At 44.5% G+C, this 21622-nt stretch overlaps 1 protein-coding gene across 3 annotated transcripts in view; it reads left to right on the top strand.

Moving 5' to 3' along the window:
• The window catches only part of LOC121535497 (follistatin-related protein 5), a 208275-nt gene that overhangs the window by 170464 nt on the left and 16189 nt on the right, over positions 1-21622 (top strand). For all 3 annotated transcript variants that reach the window (XM_041842636.2, XM_041842645.2, XM_041842653.2), the window contains 5 exons: positions 4191-4217; positions 4562-4680; positions 7158-7307; positions 10239-10346; positions 10961-11085. In XM_041842636.2, the coding sequence (XP_041698570.1) occupies positions 4191-4217; positions 4562-4680; positions 7158-7307; positions 10239-10346; positions 10961-11085 (529 nt within the window). The remainder of the gene's footprint in view (positions 1-4190; positions 4218-4561; positions 4681-7157; positions 7308-10238; positions 10347-10960; positions 11086-21622) is intronic.

The raw sequence follows: 21622 nt of genomic DNA, 5'->3' as shown, positions 1-21622 counted from the left end.
GAGCAGCATCGCAATAGGGGAAGATTAGAATTGGAACTGAATTGGGGCCCAAGATTGGTTTGCCTACAGCCAGCAAGATGGAATGGAAACAGAGGGGGTTGTGGGATGGATAAACGATAGGAGAAGGTAATCGTGCTTATACTGCGGGAAAATAAGGATAGTCAAAACAAAATGGGGCTGTTATTTGCATCTGCTCCTGAATAGCAAATCGTCAATTTTCCTGTGATAGGCCGAGCTCACTCAGTACGCAGGCTCTGAGTGTTCATCTGTATTTGTGGCGAAATGAGCACGTATTTTTAAGATTCATATCATTCTCATCTCAAAAGGCTCTGAGGGCTTTGCAGGGTTTTATTCTAGGCCATGCATTAAAGTCGCTTGGTTGATATGCAGCTCAAGTTTCCAATTCCATGTAATTAGTTGTCTCTAAGTGAATTTAATTACAGCGTTTTAGACAGCAAAAACATGTAGCCCCTTTACTGACCTATGTAACTCATCTACGCTCGAGATATGTGTAGACTTTTAATGATAACTACAGTAATACCTACATACCTGCTAATACATAAAACATACTGTATACTTATTGACAGATAATTACCTGAGGCGTATATTTATTTTATTCAATATCTTGTCAATTTCATAGCATGTGGCACATGCTTTTACAGTACAAAACACAGAGGGCCTTTTAGGTGGGCTAACGACAAAACATTAACAAAAAACTTATTTTTGTTTATATGTATTGTGATGTCACGAGAGGCTGTGTCCTGGAGGGACGTTACATCCCCCTGAGGTGGCTGCAAACCCAGACGGCTATGGCTCCATCTGCTGGTATGGTCGGGAACTCCACCCCTCTATGGCCAATCTTCCCACGCAGCTGAAACAAATGAGGAGCTGATGAGCTGAAGGTTTGGGAAGGGAAGAGACACAGTCTCCAAGCTGGGCTCTCTGGAGGACAAGAGTGCTGCACGTCCACTTCCAGGAGGAATATAAGGATTTGGAGATACTTACCTTTGGGGAAATACTCACCTTTGGATATATGCACCGGTGGAAATACGTGTGGGACATTTGGAAGGACGTTTTGCTGGGTTGGCCACTAGCTGCAACGTGGAATACAGTAAGACTGGGGAAAAGTTATTTGAGCGAGGGAGAGTTATGATTTTGGATGTGGAAGAGACATCCCTGAACTGTTAACCCCTTAAAGAGCCACCAGAGAACAGAATTGTGTTATACTTTCGTTAGTTTCCCAAGACCTTTAATAAAATCCTTGTTTTGGTTGAACCTGGTCTCCTTGCACTACTTGAGCAATCCCGCTGAAAGCTGTGTAGCCTCTCGTGACATCACAGATGGTGGAGAATACGGGCACGCTCAAGCGTTAATAGTGCATGTCAGAGGAGGATACCGAAGGTTTGATCACCCAGTTTTCCAAGTTGGCCGTAGGCTCCCCGCCCGACTGAAATGGAGGACATATTGAAAGCCCTTGTTGCTGGCCAGCAAGCCCAGATGCAAGCAAACGTGGCTCTCTTGGAGGAGCAAAAGAAAGCCAACCTTCTGAAGGCAGAGGAATTGCAGTTGCAGAGACAGAGGGTTGTCCAAAATACCCGCCCAATAAAGGCAAGTGACTTTATATCTAAGATGGGAGCTACCGATGACATTGAGGCATACCTGCATGCATTTGAGGCCACGGCCACTAGGGAAGCCTGGCCCAAGCAACAGTGGGTTGGTCTGTTAGCCCCCTTTCTAACCGGGGGAATCGCTGAATGCTGTCCGGGACCTGGGCCCTGACCAGGTTACTGACTATGATGCCCTGAAGTCTGAGATCCTCAGCAGATATGGACTCACAAAGTTTGGTATGGCCCAGCGCTTTCACGGCTGGACCTTCCAACCAGACCAACCTCCTCGGGCGCAGATGCATGAACTTGTCCGAATCGCAAGGAAATGGCTGGATCCGCAGAGGAATACAGCAGCGGCGGTGGTGGAGGCCGTTGTGGTGGATCGTTACCTACGCGCCCTGCCTTATGAGGCAAAACGGTTCATCAGTCAACAGGCCTTGACCACGGCTGATCTGACCGTGGAAGCTGTGGAAAAGTACCAGGCCACAGCGGAGATGCTGAATGCTTCCCGAAAAGACCCCAGGAGTGCGGCCCCACCACAAATGGGAAGAACCCGTCCAAAGGACCCCAAGGTCTCGAACCCAGCCACGTCAGGACTTATCCCGGCTCCAGGGGGAGCCAGAAACCAGGCGGGTCCAAGAAGAGTACACCAGGAGGGGGAAACTCGACAGTGTTACCGGTGTGGGGAGATGGGACATATCTCCTGGCAGTGTGGGAAACCAGCCGAGGAACCTATGCCCACTGCGGAGTCCTCCAGCTCAGCACCCAGACACCGTTTTGCCTCGCTCTTGGGAGTCGTAGATGGCGGCCCAGATCGACCCCCCACCTGCCCGGTAACGGTGAATCACCATGATGTGGAGGCCTTACTGGATTCTGGTAGCCGGGCCACCCTGGTGCGTAAGGATTTGGTGGGCCCAACGTGTCTGACCCCGGGGAAAGTCCTCCCAGTTTCCTGTGTCCATGGGGACACCAGAGAATACCCCATTACTGAACTTACAATGACCAGCACACAGGGAACCATACACACGACGAGGCGGGGGTGGTTGATTCCCTCCCCGTCCCTGTCCTAATTGGACGAGACTGCCCAGCCTTTTACCCACTCTGGAGAGAGTCTCAGGAGAGGATAACCCGAGTACCTCGGAAACGGAGAGGCAAGACTCATCCTGGGAAGGCTCCGGTGCAATCCTCCGAATTACTCACTCCCGCCCGGGCTCTGATAGGGAGGGCAGGTGCCCAGACCGACACAGAGACGGAGCTACAGAATCTGGACAAAGAACTGTCTGGTCTGAAGGGGACCGCTGAGAGGTATCGTTTGTTAAAGCAACAGTTAGACATGAAGACAGAAGAGTTAGATATCCTCCAGGCTAAACTCCAACAGAGCTCCTTCCATAAGCAACAGGAGGAGCTGGAGAGGCTGCGCAGGACCATCGAGGAGTGTGAGGAGACCCTGCGCAGTAGTAAGGAGGTCCAGAAGAAGGCAGAGGAGAAGTACAAGGTGTTGGAGAACAAGATGAAGAATGCGGAGGCAGAGAGAGAGAAGGAACTGAAAGCTGCTCAACAGAAGCTAAACTCTGCTAAAACCAAGGCTGATGCGTTCAGTAAGAAACTCAAGGAGAGACAACAGGAGGCTGAGTCCCTGGTCCTAGAGTTGGAGGAGTTGAAGAGAGAGCAGTCTGGCAAGCACCACGGCAATGCGGACGCCCTCTCCCGGCGTGATGCCTTCTTCGCTGCCTTTACCCGACGAGGACGTCGGTCCCGAGGGAGGGGGATGTGTGATGTCACGAGAGGCTGTGTCCTGGAGGGACGTTACATCCCCTGAGGTGGCTGCAAACCCAGACGGCTATGGCTCCATCTGCTGGTATGGTCGGGAACTCCACCCCTCTATGGCCAATCTTCCCACGCAGCTGAAACAAATGAGGAGCTGATGAGCTGAAGGTTTGGGAAGGGAAGAGACACAGTCTCCAAGCTGGGCTCTCTGGAGGACAAGAGTGCTGCACGTCCACTTCCAGGAGGAATATAAGGATTTGGAGATACTTACCTTTGGGGAAATACTCACCTTTGGATATATGCACCGGTGGAAATACGTGTGGGACATTTGGAAGGACGTTTTGCTGGGTTGGCCACTAGCTGCAACGTGGAATACAGTAAGACTGGGGAAAAGTTATTTGAGCGAGGGAGAGTTATGATTTTGGATGTGGAAGAGACATCCCTGAACTGTTAACCCTTAAAGAGCCACCAGAGAACAGAATTGTGTTATACTTTCGTTAGTTTCCCAAGACCTTTAATAAAATCCTTGTTTTGGTTGAACCTGGTCTCCTTGCACTACTTGAGCAATCCCGCTGAAAGCTGTGTAGCCTCTCGTGACATCACAGTATTTACAATATACCACCCGGATTTTGTTTCACCCTGAAGTGTTTGGTATTCAATTATTCTCAAACAGTGGGTTTCTATTGATTGTCTGTTGCAATAAGTATCAAAGAGACGGTTTTCTTTAAAGTCGGTGAGTGAATTCTCACAAAGGGAAAACCATCAATTCCACACTAATGCACTCTCTTCATTTTTATTTTCTTGTCTTCCCTACAGTGGCAAACATTCTGTGGAGAGAGGAAGGTATGTTTCTATTTAAACCATTTGTTGACTATCATGTTATACAGTAGATTACTATAACATGTTATTAAGTAGATTCAATGACGTTGATTGATACAATTCCAATGGTCATGTCAAGCTGTCCTCGTATAGACACCGTAAATTTGTTTCTGTAAAGTCAGTGTCTAACGAACATCTAATAGTTGGGTCAGTTTTCAGTTATATTGAAGTAGCTAATTACCTACCTACTCAACTGTTACGTTTTAACAGTGCTGTACATCATGCTCCATGCCAGTTAACATAGTAGTTTGTTGTTAACCTTGTAACAAAACCTGTTTGACTTGTAACAAGGTTGTATTTCTCGCCAGGTCTTGGAATTGCCAATATGTTCTATGTGTTTTACGAGGATGGTATCAAAGTCATCCAGCCAGTGGCATGTGAGATCCAGAGACACATAAAGCCCAGTGAGAAACTACAGGGACTTCAGGTGAGATGCCTTCCACAACAGAAAAACTTCCACTTCATGTTGCATTGTAGGGCTACTGCTAGCAGATTAGCTGTTAGCTAATTAGCATGATTAGCTTGAGGACCAACCAATTAGATGTACGATTCCTTCAGGTGAAATGCCTTCTAACAGAAACACTTCCTCTTCGTGTAGCATTGTGCTTGGTATAGAGGGCTATCCTAACAAATTAGCTTTAGCTAGCTGTTAGCTAAACAGTATTAATATAATTAGCTTAGGACCGACCACCTGCTTTGGTATTATCAACACTTTGATAATTATTTGTGTATTTTACATTTGATCTTGCAAACCTGTCACAATCTTTTATTCAGTGGAAATGGTTGCATCTCATAACAATTAGGGAGTTAATTGTCTCTCTTGTCATCACCACTGTTTCTCATACATTTGAAAAGATCATGCGGTTTTGGAGGGTTGTCAACTCCCAAAAGGCTCTCTCTCTTGAGTCAGGCTCCTCATTGAATTGCTGTTTGACGTCTAAATGGTTCTCACTCTTTGCTGCATCTTCCCTTTTGAACCTGTGTATTATTCAAAGCAGATTTACACATGTACTCAAATGGGTGCTTTCCTCCTTTCTACCTTTCATCGAAGAACCTATGTCTATTGGACAGCTGTAATGTGTGAAGGCGCGCCATGAATGCACAACGATCAGGCCCGGGCTCGTCGGAGAGACGACATTTATATTTGGATATCATTAACGGTGAACTCTATGGCAGCAGCACAAGCTCTGTCTACGAGGAATGTTGTGTGAGTACACTAGCTCAGAGGCTTAAGCCCATTCTAGAAATGGCGCTCACATCTCACGTTCTTTATTGATCATTCATGGTAATGAACCAACAATTCATTATTCCTTAGTGTTATATGGGCGTCTTAGTGTGATACACTTGCCAGATGAAGAAGCGAGGCTGTTTGAAAGTCAGTGGCGAGGCAGACATATTTCCTGTGGCAGGAAGCAAGGGGGGCTAGAGAACAGGGATTTTAGGTTGAAGGATTGTGTTTGTCGTGTCCAAGGCTAAGAAATAGTCTTGCTCATACCACAAAATCAAATATGATCTTGGTATGTTACAGAGCCCGAATTGTCCTCAGGCAGCTTGTTCACCCGACAACCTTTGCAGTATGTTTTCTTACTTCTAAAGCTTTCCGTTCGAGGACCATGTTGGTGGAAATTGACAAGAGTTTTTCTTCTGCCTACCTGCCTAGGGTTTCGCACATGTTCAGTTGCGACATACTGCAGTGTTGTCTACAGGAGGGTAGAGGTAGAGTCTCTGAGGTATTCGGTCTCCAGATGGCTTCTGCTTTGATAAAGTGGCAGAAATTAAAAATCTGATTACATCCCAAAGTTGTAATAGTTTCCTTCACAAACACATCCATGAAAATGGAACTTCATTTATCTTGTTTACTGCCAAGTCTGTGATTTAAAGTAAACGGTCAAACAGCTACATTTGCCATGTGATGACATAAACATGAGCACCCACATGAACATAAGCCTTGAATTAAGACCTATGTGTAATATTGGCATGATACATTGGCAAATCAACAGTAGACCATATTCACCTCCCTCTGAAAGTCATCCTCTCTGTCCAGTAGTACCCACACACAAACCAACAGCCACACACACACACACTCTCCACTGGATGTCAGAGCTAAGGTTTCGCATCTCTTTCCTGAGGGTATTGGGCCCGCGGCGGTGTGGCGATGTGTGACATCTGTCAGAAAACACCCCTCTGTGACAGTAGGACGCGAGGCCTCAAACAAATTCTCCCTTAGCCCAGAACAGAGAACAGACGCTGGGCTGAGCTGGGCTCACAGGCCACGGGAGGGGACAGGGAGGGGAGAAAGGGACAGAAGGACAGAGCCTACCATGGTATAAATACTATAGTATTCACTGTATTGTTTTTACATTTTAGGACATTACTGTAATATTTATTTCAGTTCTTTTTTTGACAGATAATACTGTATTATTTACTATAGTGTTGTACAGTATACTACAACATTCTATAGTAAGTACTACACATGATCAAGGAATACTACAGTGTGTAGTATAGTATTCTACAGAATACTACAGATTACTATAGAATTCTATAATAAGTATTGTCAACTGTAGTATTTTTTCGGGTGGGCAGGATGCCAATGTTAGCCAGGTTGAGGGCTGTGGATATAGGGTTTCAGAGTGTAGGACTGTGGTGGATTGCACACAGGCAATAGGGAGATGTTGGTTCATGCTGAACATACCAGAACACAGACTGTGTGTGTGTGTGTGTGTGTGTGTGTGTGTCCATGTTGCTGTTGGGATAAGAGAGGCTTGGACTTGGAGTTAGCTGATAAGGGAATGACTCAAAAACAACACAGAGGAAGAAAGGAGATAAAGATAATTTGTTTTTTAATGTGTCATTTTGATAAATGTTGCACAATACATGTATTAACTGTGTGTGTTTTATTTTCAGGCTGAGGTTTGCCCCAAGTCAGCGGGGGAGGCCAAGCAGAAGTGTGTGTGGTCATCAGCGGTCAAAGTGAAGGACAAGTTTATTTATGTCACACAGCCAACCTTGGCCAGAGTGCTTGTGGTCGACATCACGTCTCAGAAGGCTGTCCAGGTAATTTCGGCCATGAAAATTGGATAATCAAGATCACCTTCCCCTTTGGACAGGTCCTGCTGTGGAGTCTTATGAGTACCGGTATGCAGTAAACACAATAACAAACCACCAATACGACATCCATATTAGGAAGTCCCTTAGTTGTCAGAGGAAACCACACATGTCCAATAATAGGCTACAGTACACAGCAATGGCTGTAATGTTGTATTGTTAAAAAAAATGCTATTGTGCCTTTTTCATATCTGCACTCATTCTCCTCCCTATTGTATTTTTCCATTCCATTCGTAGAGTATTTGTTTCACACTTTCAATGCAATTTTGTTCTGCACTTTTTGGACGATGGAACCATTCATAAAGCAAATGTTGTTTCCGAACATCATTGAACAAATTACGAAGTTGATGAGTCCGAGAGGCTTATAACTATTCACTACAACTGAGAATGATTTAGCACTCTAGCTATTCTGGTCAAAGTAAGGACATAGCCTTTTTCACAAAGCCTCAGTTGAGTCAGACTTCATTTAGATACAAATGCACTGTCATTTAGGAACTCAATTATTTAGCGTGATAGAGATTTGGCCTTCATTGTTTGAATGTACTTTCCATCACCCGACCCCCACAAAGTCTTTGTTTAGCTTCTGTTTTATTGATTTTACATCCTAAGAAAATAGTGAAAGCTGATGCCGGTGCTCAGATAGATAGAGTTGATTGTGTTACGTACTTTACCTCCTTTTACAACCAGTATAGAAGCTTATCAAATCAAATCAAATCAAATTGTATTGGCCACATGCGCCGAATACAACAGGTGCAGACATTACTGTGAAATGCTTACTTACAGCCCTTAACCAACAGTACATTTATTTTTCATAAAAAAGTAGAATAAAACAACAAAAAAGTGTTGAGAGAAAAAGAGCAGAAGTCAAATAAAATAACAGTAGGGAGGCTATATATACAGGGGGGTACCGGTGCAGAGTCAATGTGCGGGGGCACCGGCTAGTTGAGGTAGTTGAAGTAATATGTACATGTGGGTAGAGTTAAAGTGACTATGCATAAATCATTAACAGAGTAGCAGCAGCGTAAAAAGATGGGGTGGGGGGGGCAGTGCAAATAGTCCGGGTAGCAATGATTAGCTGTTCAGGAGTCTTATGGCTTGGGGGTAGAAGCTGTTGAGAAGTCTTTTGGACCTAGACTTGGCACTCCGGTACCGCTTGCCGGTGTAGTGGTGTAATGGAGGGTAAACGCACATAAACATTGTTTACGCACTTTTTTATTTACACACACAGAAAAATGCTTTGAAAATGTAGGGAGCGTTACTTTATTCCCCGCGAACGGCGATCAGTGTTTACCCACCTATTTATTTTTTTTACCACTGCTGACCATGACATCACAAAAATGTCAGCCTGACATCATTGCAGTTTTGCCTGCTGGGAATGGTTAATCCCATGATGAAGAAAAAGGCTCCAGTGTTCTTACAGCAGGAGAGTACCTTGAGCAGAGCAGGTTGTGTATGTGCCGGGTTAAAAAGGTTTGTGTGTCTCGGAGTAAAATGATTCCACAGGGGGACCAGAAGGCGCCCAATTTCTGCTGCGGAAGGCTCCCCAGGGCCCATCAGGTAGGCAGGTTGTTGCGCTGGCGACCATCACAGGCTCATTACTGGGTCACCTGGAGGTTTGGCTTCATTACTTGAGATGAGCTAATGCTAATTAGCCACCTGATCCTCGCTCAGCTCTACCAAGGAAATAAAAAAGGGGGAGTCATTTGGGTACCTCAGTTTGTTTACTCATTTTCTCTTTTCACTTTCAAAATTGAGTTGTACTTTATATTGACTGGCTAGGTGTAGCTTTAATGAGTGTGGTGAGAAACGTCCTGCATATAGCTGGCACCACTGTACTGTATGCATTATACATCAAGTTTATAATTGTACATTTATTTAAATAGAAATCAGCGTACTGGATTGATTCTGTCTAATTCATAGCATATCCACTATCACAGACACAGAGTAGGTGCATGTGAATATGGATGGAGTAATACTGGCAAATCCTCAAGTGGCAGAAGAACAACAACAATGTCCTATTCTATCTGATGACAACATGCTCAGAGATGAGCTATGACTCAACACATCTCTCTCATATCTCCTTGTACGTTAAATCCTCTCTAGTTGTTTACTCTCACAGTAGTACCATACACTTTAACATGAAGCAGTCAAGTAAAATGCTCCATTAAGATTTTTACGGGGAGAAAGAAAACACTACTTCACCATACTTCAGCTTGTTTTGGTGTCCGCTCTAATTTCAAAGAAATAAAGAAAATAATAGCTTTTTGTGCCAAGCTAGGTGTAAAAAAAGCTAAAGTTTTGTTGTTTTTCTCACTGTGTGTTTTCTACTGTCAATCCGAATGGACATAATGCACGAGTGCCACACACATGACTCATCCGTCGGAGCCGGCTGGAACACATCGCAGCCAGGTGTCAAGGAATGGATACGGATTGAATGCAATTACTTCGGTGTTGTAGAGCAATTGCACTGTCACCGCTCGATTTGAAAAGCCGCTCAACGTCCAAACACCTCATACATAAAAAAGGCGAGCCTCCCCTTTGTCTTGTTAAAAAGGAAAACTTGACTCTTCCTGTCAAATCCAATGCATTAGCGAACAAGGAAAGTTGTGATATGCACCGTGCCGAGCGTCAAAGAGTATATCTGTCTACAGACCGTGTTGAATTGTCCTGAGTTGCTCTTTAAGTGCAGACCTGTCTTCAAATAGTTGTGCTTGCGTCAAGCTGTGCTTGATTGAGCTTGCCTGACGTTATGTAACCAATGGAAAAGACCCAAAAGTGCAAACCCTGTCCATCTGGCACTCCAGGAAGGCTAAAGCAAATGATCGGACTAGGTAAGTGCAGTGTGCTATATGAGGTTTGTTTTTGTGTGTGTGCTTTCAGACGGTGAGCACAGACCCTTACCCAGTGAAGCTGCACTATGACAAATCCCACGACAAGGTGTGGGTCCTCAGCTGGGGAGACATGGAGAGGAACTTCCCTACTTTGCAGGTGACTGTTTGACATCACACCAAAATACACTATATAGAGTAGTGTTATGTGTTTGTCTTGATACCGTCTTGATACTAATGATCTATAAAAGTGGGTGTATACATGTGAAATACACAATATTTAGTGTAAACTCACTGTTTAATGACAATACTATTTTATGTGTTATGAGATGGCATGAAAACACTGTGATGTGAAATTTTCGGAACACTAATATTCATTACTATTCTTCCAATGGGATACATTATCAACTGTCAATCCAAGTTTTGCCAACAACCCTTTACCAAATGGCAAAGTACTAGGTGGCATTTTCTGTTTATAGCTCAATACAACGTATTAGCCTGCACTGCTTTTGGATTGTTAGGAGGTGCCAGTCTCTCTAGTGCATTGTGGCATAATTAAGGCTACCCTGCCTGCATGCGCACACTGGTACACACACACACACACACACACACGCACACACGCACGCACACACAGGACCTCTCCTCTCAGTGTGAGTTCGTGTCAGAAGCGATGCAGGAGGCAAACACAGTGAATAATTAATGAGGCCCACCTTAAATATCTCCCCCATCTTCTCCTCCTTTCCCTCCTCCCCCTGTCTCCTGGTGTGGTGCTAGGTGATCAATCAGGCCAGCGGGAGTGTGTCCCACCATGCCATCCACACCCAGCCGGTCGGCAGACACTTTGATAGAGTGGATGATTTCTTCATTCCTGCCGCCAGCCTCATCATTAATCACATCAGGTACGTCAGTGTCTTTATGTGTGTGTGTGTGTGTGTGTGTGTGTGTGTGTGTGTGTGTGTGTGTGTGTGTGTGTGTGTGTGTGTGTGTGTGTGTGTGTGTGTGTGTCTGAGAAATAGAGTCAGAGTGTGTTTGTTTGTGGGTGGGTGGTTAGGTGTGCACTAGAGAGTCGGTGTGTTTGAGAGTGAATTTAAATACTTCAGTTTAACTCCCCTCCTCGGACCAGCGCTCCCCTGCCTTCTGAATAGTGGGGTGGGGCGAGTTTACTGAACTACTGCTTGTCAGCAACATATGAAGAGCAAATCGATTTGGCGCCTGCGCTTTTGACGGGCACTCACCGAAACTCACTCCCGTGCTGCTGACACACCAAGGCTTAACTTGATACAGAAGGCCTAGCTTAGGTGGAGTTGGAGTCGTGGAAAAAGCCATGTGCCAAGCCGGAGGTATCTGGGATTTAAGGATGTTAACAGTCTCCCAGAGAGTTGCATTCACTAGTCCTAGTTGTAATTAGGTCCACTAAGACCTGTCTAAAGGGTTGCTAAAAAAACATGGCAAAGTACTGAAAATGTATGTTCAAAAAACAGACTCCCTTTAGTTCTCCTTTTACTTACAATGCAGCATTAACGCGATAGCACCCCAATGCAACAAACCATAGTTGTGGACTCGAATCACATGACTTAGACTTGAGTCTGACTCGAGTCACACATTTGATGACTTGAAACTGAACTTGATAGAAAATAAAATAACTTGAGACTCGACTTTGACTTGAGACTGATGACTTGAAATTATTTGGCCAGGTTTTGTAACGTTTTGTCACTCATTTTGTGGCACAGAGTCTCCGTGGATTACTCTCCACGCAGCCAGAAACAGTAGCCGCAGCATCACCCTTGCAAAACAAACGTGCAACAGATTGGCTAGTGAAATGCACACTCAACCCTCTGATTGGACCAGCAAACTGTCAATCAACACCACTCGGGTGAGCTAGCAAAAAGATTGCTGATTTGTTGTACAGCTATAGGATCGGGTGCAGCACAAACGTGAAATTGTAGGGAGAGAGGATTGCCTGAATTGCTTCGCCTTGCTTTTCTGGTTGGCTGGAAAGTTTCACCATCCAATTATTTCAGATCTACAGGAGTGCAAGTTTCACCATGGCACGGACTGTGGCGATATGTTGGCACATGAGAATTATTTGAATATGGCAAATATGAGTCAATTATTGCATACTATCCATCCTGGCTTTTGCGGCCTACCTGAGACATGAAAAAGATAGGTGGGAGGGCATACAGGCTGTCGCCAATTTATTAATGTGCAATTTACCTAAATGGGTAATGGAAACACTTCACCCACTGGAGTGACATCATTAAGTCCAACGGTTTTTATCGACACAAGATAGTTAAATGGAAATTCACCCTAGCAGGCAATTGTCACATCTATATACAGTACCAGTCAAACGTTTGGACACACCTACTCATTCAAGGGTTTTACTTTATTTTTACTGTTTTCTACATTCTAGAATAATAGTGAAAACATCAAAACTATGAAATAAAACATGTGGAATCATGTAGTAACCAAAGAAGTGTTAAACAAATCAAAATATATTTTAGATTTTAGATTCTTCAAAGTAGCCACCCTTTGCCCTAATGACAGCTTTGCACACTCTTGGCATTCTCTCAACCAGCTTCATGAGGAATGCGTTTCCAACAGTCTTGAAGGAGTTCCCACATATGTTGAGCACTTGTTGGCTGCTTTTCCTTCACTCTGCGGTCCAACTCATCCCAAACCATCTCAATTGGGTTGAGGTCAGGTGATTGTGGAGGCCATGTCATCTGATGCAGCACTCCATCACTCTCCTTCTTGGTCAAATAGCCCTTACACAGCCTGGAGGTGTGTTTTGGGTCATTGTCCTGTTGAAAAACAAATGACAGTTCCACTGTGGGCAAACCAGATGGGATGGCGTATTGATGCAGAATGCTGTGGTAGCCATGCTGGTTAAGTGTGCCTTGAATTCTAAATAAATCACAGACAGCGTCACCAGCAAAGCACCATCACACCACCTCCTCCATGCTTCACGGTGGGAACCACACATGCAGAGATCATCCGTTCACCTACTCTGCGTCTCTGCGAATACCTGGAATAGTATAACAGTAATCCTTCTACCCGTTTAAAAAAAAGGGGGTGGTTGTCCAACTGGCTATCCTAAGTTGAATGCACCAATTTGTAAGTCGCTCTGGATAAGAGTGTCTGCTAAATGACTTAAATGTAAATGTAAATGTCTCACAAAGACAAGGCCTTTGGAACCAAAAAGCTCACATTTGGACTCATCAGACCAAAGGACAGATTTCCACCTGTCTAATGTCCATTGCTCATATTTCATAGCCCAAGCAAGTCTCTTCTGATTATTTGTGTCCTTTAGTAGTGGTTTCTTTGCAGCAATTCGAACACGAAGGTCTGATTCACGCAGTCTCCTCTGAACAGTTGATGTTGGGATGTCTGTTACTTGAACTCTTTGAAACATTTATTTGGGCTATAATCTGAGGTGCAGTTAATTCTAATTAACCTATCCTCTGCAGCAGAGGTAACTCTGGGTCTTCCTTTCCTGTGGCGGTCGTCATGAGAGCCAGTTTCATCATAGTGCTTGATGGTTTTTGTGACTGCACTTGAAGAAACTTTCAAAGTTCTTGATATTTTCCGTGTTGACTGACCATCATGTCTTAAAGTAATGATGGACTGTAATTTCTCTTTGCTTATTTGAGCTGTTCTTGCCATAATATGGACTTGGTCTTTTACCAAATAGGGCTATCTTCTGTATACCACCCCTACCTTGTCACAACACAACTGATTGGATCAAACACATTAAGAAGGAAATAAATTCCACAAATTAACTTTAAGAAGGCACACCTGTTAGTTGTGGTCCTCTGTAGCTCAGCTGGTAGAGCACGGCGCTTGTAACGCCAAGGTAGTGGGTTCGATCCCCGGGACCACACATACGTAAAAATGTATGCACGCATGACTGTAAGTCGCTTTGGATAAAAGCGTCTGCTAAATGGCATATTATTTATTATTATTAGTTGAAATGCATTCCAGGTGTCTACCTCATGAAGCTGGTTGAGAGAATGCCAAGAGTGTGCAAAGTTGTCATCAAGGCAAAGGGTGGCTATTTGAAGAATCTCAAATATAACATATATTTTGATTTCTTTAATACTTTTTTTGTTACTACATGATTCCATATGTGTTATTACATAGTTTTGATGTCTTCACTATTATTCTACAATGTAAAAAATAGTAAAAATGAAGAAAAACCCTTGAATGAGTAGGTGTGTCCAAACGTTTGACTGGTAGTGTATATTTCAGTGTGACCTGCTGCAGCTGACTGTCAGGTAGTGAGCAGGCTGTTGATGAGTGAGTGAGTGGTGGGGAGGGCCGTGGGGTGTCTGTGTTGAGAAAGCACTGCAGCATGCAGTTTAGTCCACTATTGGCTGAGTCACGTGAGTGAGAAGACAGAGCAGCACGCGAGCATGTCATGACAACTTTTTACCAGATGTACAGTGGGGGAAAAAAGTATTTAGTCAGCCACCAATTGTGCAAGTTCTCCCACTTAAAAAGATGAGAGAGGCCTGTAATTTTCATCATAGGTACACGTCAACTATGACAGACAAATTTAGAAAAAAAATTCCAGAAAATCACATTGTAGGATTTTAATGACTTTATTTGCAAATTATGGTGGAAAATAAGTATTTGGTCACTTACAAACAAGCAAGATTTCTGTCTCTCACAGACCTGTAACTTCTTCTTTAAGAGGCTCCTCTGTCCTCCACTCGTTACCTGTATTAATGGCACCTGTTTGAACTTGTTATCAGTATAAAAGACACCTGTCCACAACCTCAAACAGTCACACTCCAAACTCCACTATGGCCAAGACCAAAGAGCTGTCAAAGGACACCAGAAACAAAATTGTAGACCTGCACCAGGCTGGGAAGACTGAATCTGCAATAGGTAAGCAGCTTGGTTTGAAGAAATCAACTGTGGGAGCAATTATTAGGAAATGGAAGACATACAAGACCACTGATAATCTCCCTCGATCTGGGGCTCCACGCAAGATCTCACCCCGTGGGGTCAAAATGATTACAAGAACGGTGAGCAAAAATCCCAGAACCACACGGGGGGACCTAGTGAATGACCTGCAGAGAGCTGGGACCAAAGTAACAAAGCCTACCATCAGTAACACACTACGCCGCCAGGGACTCAAATCCTGCCTTGCCAGACGTGTCCCCCTGCTTAAGCCAGTACATGTCCAGGCCAGTACATGTCCAGGCCCGTCTGAAGTTTGCTAGAGTGCATTTGGATGATCCAGAAGAGGATTGGGAGAATGTCATATGGTCAGATGAAACAAAAATATAACTTTTTGGTAAAAACTCAACTCGTTGTGTTTGGAGGACAAATAATGCTGAGTTGCATCCAAAGAACACCATACCTACTGTGAAGCGTGGGGGTGGAAACATCATGCTTTGGGGCTGTTTTTCTGCAAAGGGACCAGGACGACTGATCCGTGTAAAGGAAAGAATGAATGGGGCCATGTATTGTGAGATTTTGAGTGAAAACCTCCTTCCATCAGCAAGGGCATTGAAGATGAAACGTGGCTGGGTCTTTCAGCATGACAATGATCCCAAACACACCGCCCGGGCAACGAAGGAGTGGCTTCGTAAGAAGCATTTCAAGGTCCTGGAGTGACCTAGCCAGTCTCCAGATCTCAACCCCATAGAAAATCTTTGGAGGGAGTTGAAAGTCTGTGTTGCCCAGCGACAGCCCCAAAACATCACTAATCTAGAGGAGATCTGCTTGGAGGAATGGGCCAAAATACCAGCAACAGTGTGTGACAACCTTGTGAAGACTTACAGAAAACTTTTGACCTGTGGCATTGCCAACAAAGGGTATATAACAAAGTATTGAGAAACTTTTGTTATTGACCAAATACTTATTTTCCACCATAATTTGCAAATAAATTCATTAAAAATCCTACAATGTGAATTTCTGGATCTTTTTTTCTAATTTTGTCTGTCATAGTTGACGTGTACCTATGATGAAAATTACAGGCCTCTCTCATCTTTTTAAGTGGGAGAACATGCACAATTGGTGGCTGACTAAATACACTGTAGGTAGGCTATTTAACTTGTCATTATGCGTGTGGAAATTTGAAATGGACGTTATATAACTCCCTTGTGTGTTTCTGTTATGGGGAAAAGTCCTCAAAGAAACTGACATTAAATGTGGTGAATGATACATTTGCATATGTTAGCCATCAAGTAGCCTATTAATGTATATGCCATTGTAGGCTACTGTAGGCTACCATTTGATACAATAAATATGTTGAAATTACTATTTCACTCGAGTCATTGCAAATCAAAAAGTGCGAAGTGTGTATGTAGCCTACCTTGAGCTGGCAAACAAATTTGATAAATATTCTATAACTTCAGTGTATTGTTGTTGTATCCTTGTCTTATTATGGAATTATTATTGGCCATGTTTAATTAATTAAATTGGAAGTTATCAAAGCTCTATCGCAATTGCCGATCAGTTGTTGGAACGCATTAGATTGACGGTAACAGTCAGTCAGATTTGGCTACAGGTAAAAAATAAATAAAAAAACACTGGCTGTTGTTGACAAGCATATTGAGTTCATATACATATTATTCATATTTAATTCAGTGATTGAAATTACGACGTCATTCTCAGTTGCCTATTTCAGCAGGCTATTGGGCAACACAAGCGCTTCTTACCTGGAAATCGACTCTCTATTCATGTTGAATAAATTAGTCTGTTAATTTGAACTAAGCAAGCTGCTAAATCGTTCAGTTTACATATTGCCTAAATTTTGCCTAGGCTACTGTATACTATCTGAAATAAGATGTAGGCCTATCAGGTGCTATATGCTCCCTGCATCTGTCAAAGCAAACCATGGCAAACTTTAATTACAATCATAAACCCAGATTTGAGTCTGTAGCCTATGCCTATTGAAATTACAAGTCAATCTTGCAAATTGGCCATTTATAGCTGTTTGCAGTCTTCATATCTGGCACATAATGGCAGAATTGCCAAAAAATAGCCTAACGTTCGTTTTGTTAAGTTTGTCCAAGTGTTTCTTGCTCAGATATTGAGATCCTCTGTCTAACTTTCATCACTCAAACTCTCCTGTCGGATTTACCTATAGTTATGCACATGCGCAAAAGGGATTTATTTACAATTATCAACGGGGTTCGAACCTGAATGCTGACTGGCTGAAAGCCATGGTATAGCAGACCGTATACAATGGGTATGACAAAAAAATAATTTTTACTGTTGTAATTACGTTGGTAACCAGTTTAAGCAATAAGGCACCCGGCGGTTTATGGTATATACCACAACTAACAGCCAGGCACTCCACATTGTGTCATGATTAAGAACAGCCCTTAACCTTGGTATATTAGCCATATACCACATCCCCTCGTGCCTTATTGCTTAATCATAGCAGTCAAACGAGTTAAACTGACATCCACTGATGGAAATATCACGTTTCAGGAGAAGACCCAGAAGCAGACAGTGTAGAAGTAACACGAGTTTATTACAAAAACAGGGGGCAGGCAAACGACAGGTCAAAGGCAGGCAGAGGTCAGTAATCCAGATCAGAGTCCAAAAGGTACAGATCGGCAGGGAGGCTCAGGGTCAGGGCAGGCAGAAAGGTCAAAACCGGGAAAACTAGAAAACAGGAATTTGAGAAAGAGGAGACAAAGGGCTGTGAGACATGGGTTTGATCCTAGACACATGAAACGTGGGATGTATATGGAGGGTATGGGGCAACAGAGGACAAACAGCAGAGGGGCTAATGATCTTGGAGATGGGGAAAGGGCCAATAAACCGGGGGGGAAATTTGCGGGACTCCACCCGGAGGGGCAGATCTCGGGAGGACAGCCATACCTTCTGCCCAAGATGATACCGGGGAGCCGGAGTCCGGTGGCGGTCCGCTTGTCATCGACTTGGATGAGGTCTTGAGAAGAGCCGACCAGGCTCTCCTCCAGGTACGACGACAGTGGCAGACAAACATCTGGGCCGAGGGTATGCCGACCTCATCCTCTCGCTCCGGGAAGAGCGGGGGCTGATAACCCAGGGAACACTCAAAGGGCGAAAGACCCTTGGCAGAGCAGGGAAGGGTGTTGCGGGCGTATTCGACCCACACTAGTTGCTGACTCCGGGTGGTGTGGTTGGCGGAGACCAGGCAGCGCAGAGTCGTCTCCAGGTCTTGGTTGGCTCGCTCCGACTGGCCGTTGGACTGAGGGTGGAAACCGGAGGACAGGTTGGCCGACGACCCAATGAGTGTGCAGAACGCCTTCCAGAACCGGGACGAGAACTGAGGACCCCGGTCGGAGACCATGTTCACTGGGAGTCCATGGATCCGGAAGACGTGCTGCACCATGAGCTGGGCCATCTCTTTGGCGGAGGATAGCTTGGGGAGAGGAATGAAGTGGGCGGCTTTGGAAAACAGATCCACAACTGTCAGAATGGCGGTGTTGCCATCAGACGGGGGAAGACCTGTGACAAAGTCCAGGGATATGTGAGACCAGGGACGGTGAGGAACAGTCAGAGGTTGGAGGAGACCAGCCAGAGCTTGCAGAGGAGTTTTATTCTGCGCACAGATCGTGCAGGCGACGACGAACGCGGAGACGTCAGGAACCATGGTAGGCCACCAAAAGCGTTGTTGCACAAAGGCCAGGGTCCAACAGGAGCCCGGGTGGCAGGCAAGCCTGGAGGAGTGGGCCCACTCCAGAACCGAGGAGCTTGTGTTGGAAGTTTTGTGTTGGAAGTTCGAACATTCTAGAAACTCCCAATTACACAAAATCCAATGGTATTTATATATCAAAAGATAAAGGCCATGGCAATGGACCATGCAGGCCCTCCGATTTCATGACCCAATACAGCACCTAGTTCACGTTCACTATTAGTCCCATTGATGTCCAAGTCCCCAGCCCTAACGCCCCAAATGGACAAAACAAACTCTGGATCAATGCTTTACTTCACAGTGCTGATAAGGTGCTCCATCACTCTCTAACAGTAATTTTCTGTCCACATGAACAGACAGTGGGAGACATTTAAAATCACATAAAAGAAGACGGATGTTACCGAGATTGAAGTGCATGTCAGAATTGATCAGACAGCATTCAGATTTAATTTTGCCATGTCGGCCCCTCACATTCTCCCTCCAGTCTTGCATATCAGAATTCAAATGTGTCATTATCACTCCTCTTTGATTTTTTAAAATATAATATAGTATTTTCAATCATTAATATGCCCATTGAAATCTATTAGTGTGAAGCATAGGGCAGACGATTTCAACTCAGCTTGCAGAGATTGCTCATCTGAGGCGATAAGAAAAAGGCCACTGAAATGTGAAATGTGTAGACCGTATCCACCCCTCTCTTCTTCTCAAACCAATCCTAAGGCCTTTTCTTTGAGGAACTGAGATATTGCAGCTAAGAGAGTCACACACCCCTCTGTCAAATCTATTTTGTCCATTCAGAGTATAGTAATAGGAGAGGTGATGCAAATGGAAGTCACTGTTAAGATTTTAATCACGAGGGGCGCTGTTGGAAGCCAAGGATGTAGCACGCGTCTCCCTATCGCTCCTGAGTTAGTGACCAAATTTATATATTTAACTTTGCAAAACTGCATACATTTCTGTTTGCCCAGGCGTCTGAAGAGACCCATAAACAACTCAGTTCAAGTTTAATAAATTTAAATTCGTAATGACATCAACCCGACCAAAAACAGAGTCTGCAAGAGCAGGCCGCAACAAGCCTGCAACTTCTCCCGACTCACCCCCGCCACCGAACGCTGCCAATGCCGGCCCCACGGAAACACTGACTGTGGAGATGCTGCAATCCGTGATAGGTACCCTCAAAGCCGACATTTTCGGAAAAATTGACTGTCTCTCTACCAATCTCAGGTCAGAGATATCAACGATCAAAGACGAGCTTAAAAAATCTATAGAGAGTATACAGAATAAGCTCGACGCACATGGGGTGACTTTATCAGATTTGGAGCGAGGTGCTACAGACCACAGCACTCGCATTAGCGAGCTAGAGGCTAACGTCGGCTCATTGACAACTAGGGTGGCATTCCTCGATAATAGATGCGAAGATATGGAAAGTAGAATGCGGAGGAACAACATTCGTCTACTGGGAATACCGGAGGGGAGTGGAGGGCCCAAGGCCCACGGAGTACATGGCCCAGCTACTTCAGGAGCTGCTCGGGCTAGAGGAGAAGCCATTGCTAGACCGGGCTCACCGCACTCTGCGTAGCCGACCCAGGGATGGAGAACCACCACGACCATTTGTCATCAGGGTGCATTTCTTTCACGTCCGCAACGACATACTGAGAAGATCGGGAGAAGCATCCCCTCTTCTACATAAAGGTAAAAGAATCTCGATATTTGCGGACTACACAACAGCTGTGGCTAAGAGGCGGGCTAGCTTTGGAGCTGTGAACGCCAACTACACGCCTGCCCGGGCGTGAAGTTCGGCCTCATCTACCCTGCGGTTTTGAGACTGACTTTACCGGACGGCTCCATGCACAGATTCGAGGACCCGACTATAGCGGCAGATTTCATCAACAAGAACGTGAAAGCGGCTGTTGTACCGCATGGTGTGTAACAAATGGTTGGCTGGCTGGTCTTCCTAGCAGGCTAGTTAGCAGGCCGAATGGGTGACTAACGAAGCCATCTTTGCTGGGTTCATCGACATATGAATGTCATTCTCTTTTTTATCTCTTTATTTCCAGCCCAGGTTTGCCGCCTCTAATGCCAATATCTGGGGGTCTGCATGGCTGTTTCAGTTTGATCATTTACCATCTGCGTCGAGGTTAAACCTCTCTTAATCGACGATAGTTTTCCTTAGACTCTATTGGGGACCATTCTATCCATGTTTGGCTTACTCTAGTTAAATGGTCACTAATCTTAGGTAGCACAGAGTAAGAGTTATCATGTTTAGCTCTAAACTTTCTTCGTATTTAGGGTTTTGCTTGCATCTCATTTGGGGAGATGCTTCGGCAAGGGCGGGTGTGAGGGAAGGGTTTGTTCACTCTCTATTTGTATATAGTTTGTATATGTTTTTTGTGCCTCTTCGTTTGTCTTTGTTTTTTACATTTGCGCTTTTAGGTTCAACTAAGATCTTCAGTTTACATTGTACCTTGTCCTTTACACATCCTCTCTCTCTCTTAAGATATGACTCAGCCTAGTGTAGCCCATACTGCTGGAGGGAATGGCTTTAATTTTCTTACTTGGAACTGCAGGGGCATAAATAACCCAGTTAAACGTAGTAAAGTGCTACACCATCTTCATCATTTGAAAGCTCACATCATCTTTCTCCAAGAAACTCATCTGAAGGTATCACAACACTCAAGTCTTAGGTGCAGATGGGTGGGTCAGGTGTTCCATTCCTCATTTCAGAGTAAGGCGAGAGGGGTGGCTATTTTACTTCACAGATCGGTACCTTTTACATGTTCTAAGGTGATCGC

The sequence above is a fragment of the Coregonus clupeaformis genome, chromosome 2 (genome assembly GCF_020615455.1).
Source record: "Coregonus clupeaformis isolate EN_2021a chromosome 2, ASM2061545v1, whole genome shotgun sequence".
Lineage (NCBI taxonomy): Eukaryota > Metazoa > Chordata > Actinopteri > Salmoniformes > Salmonidae > Coregonus > Coregonus clupeaformis.
Note: the sequence above shows the minus strand (reverse complement) of the source record. Positions and strands in the feature narration are given on the sequence as shown.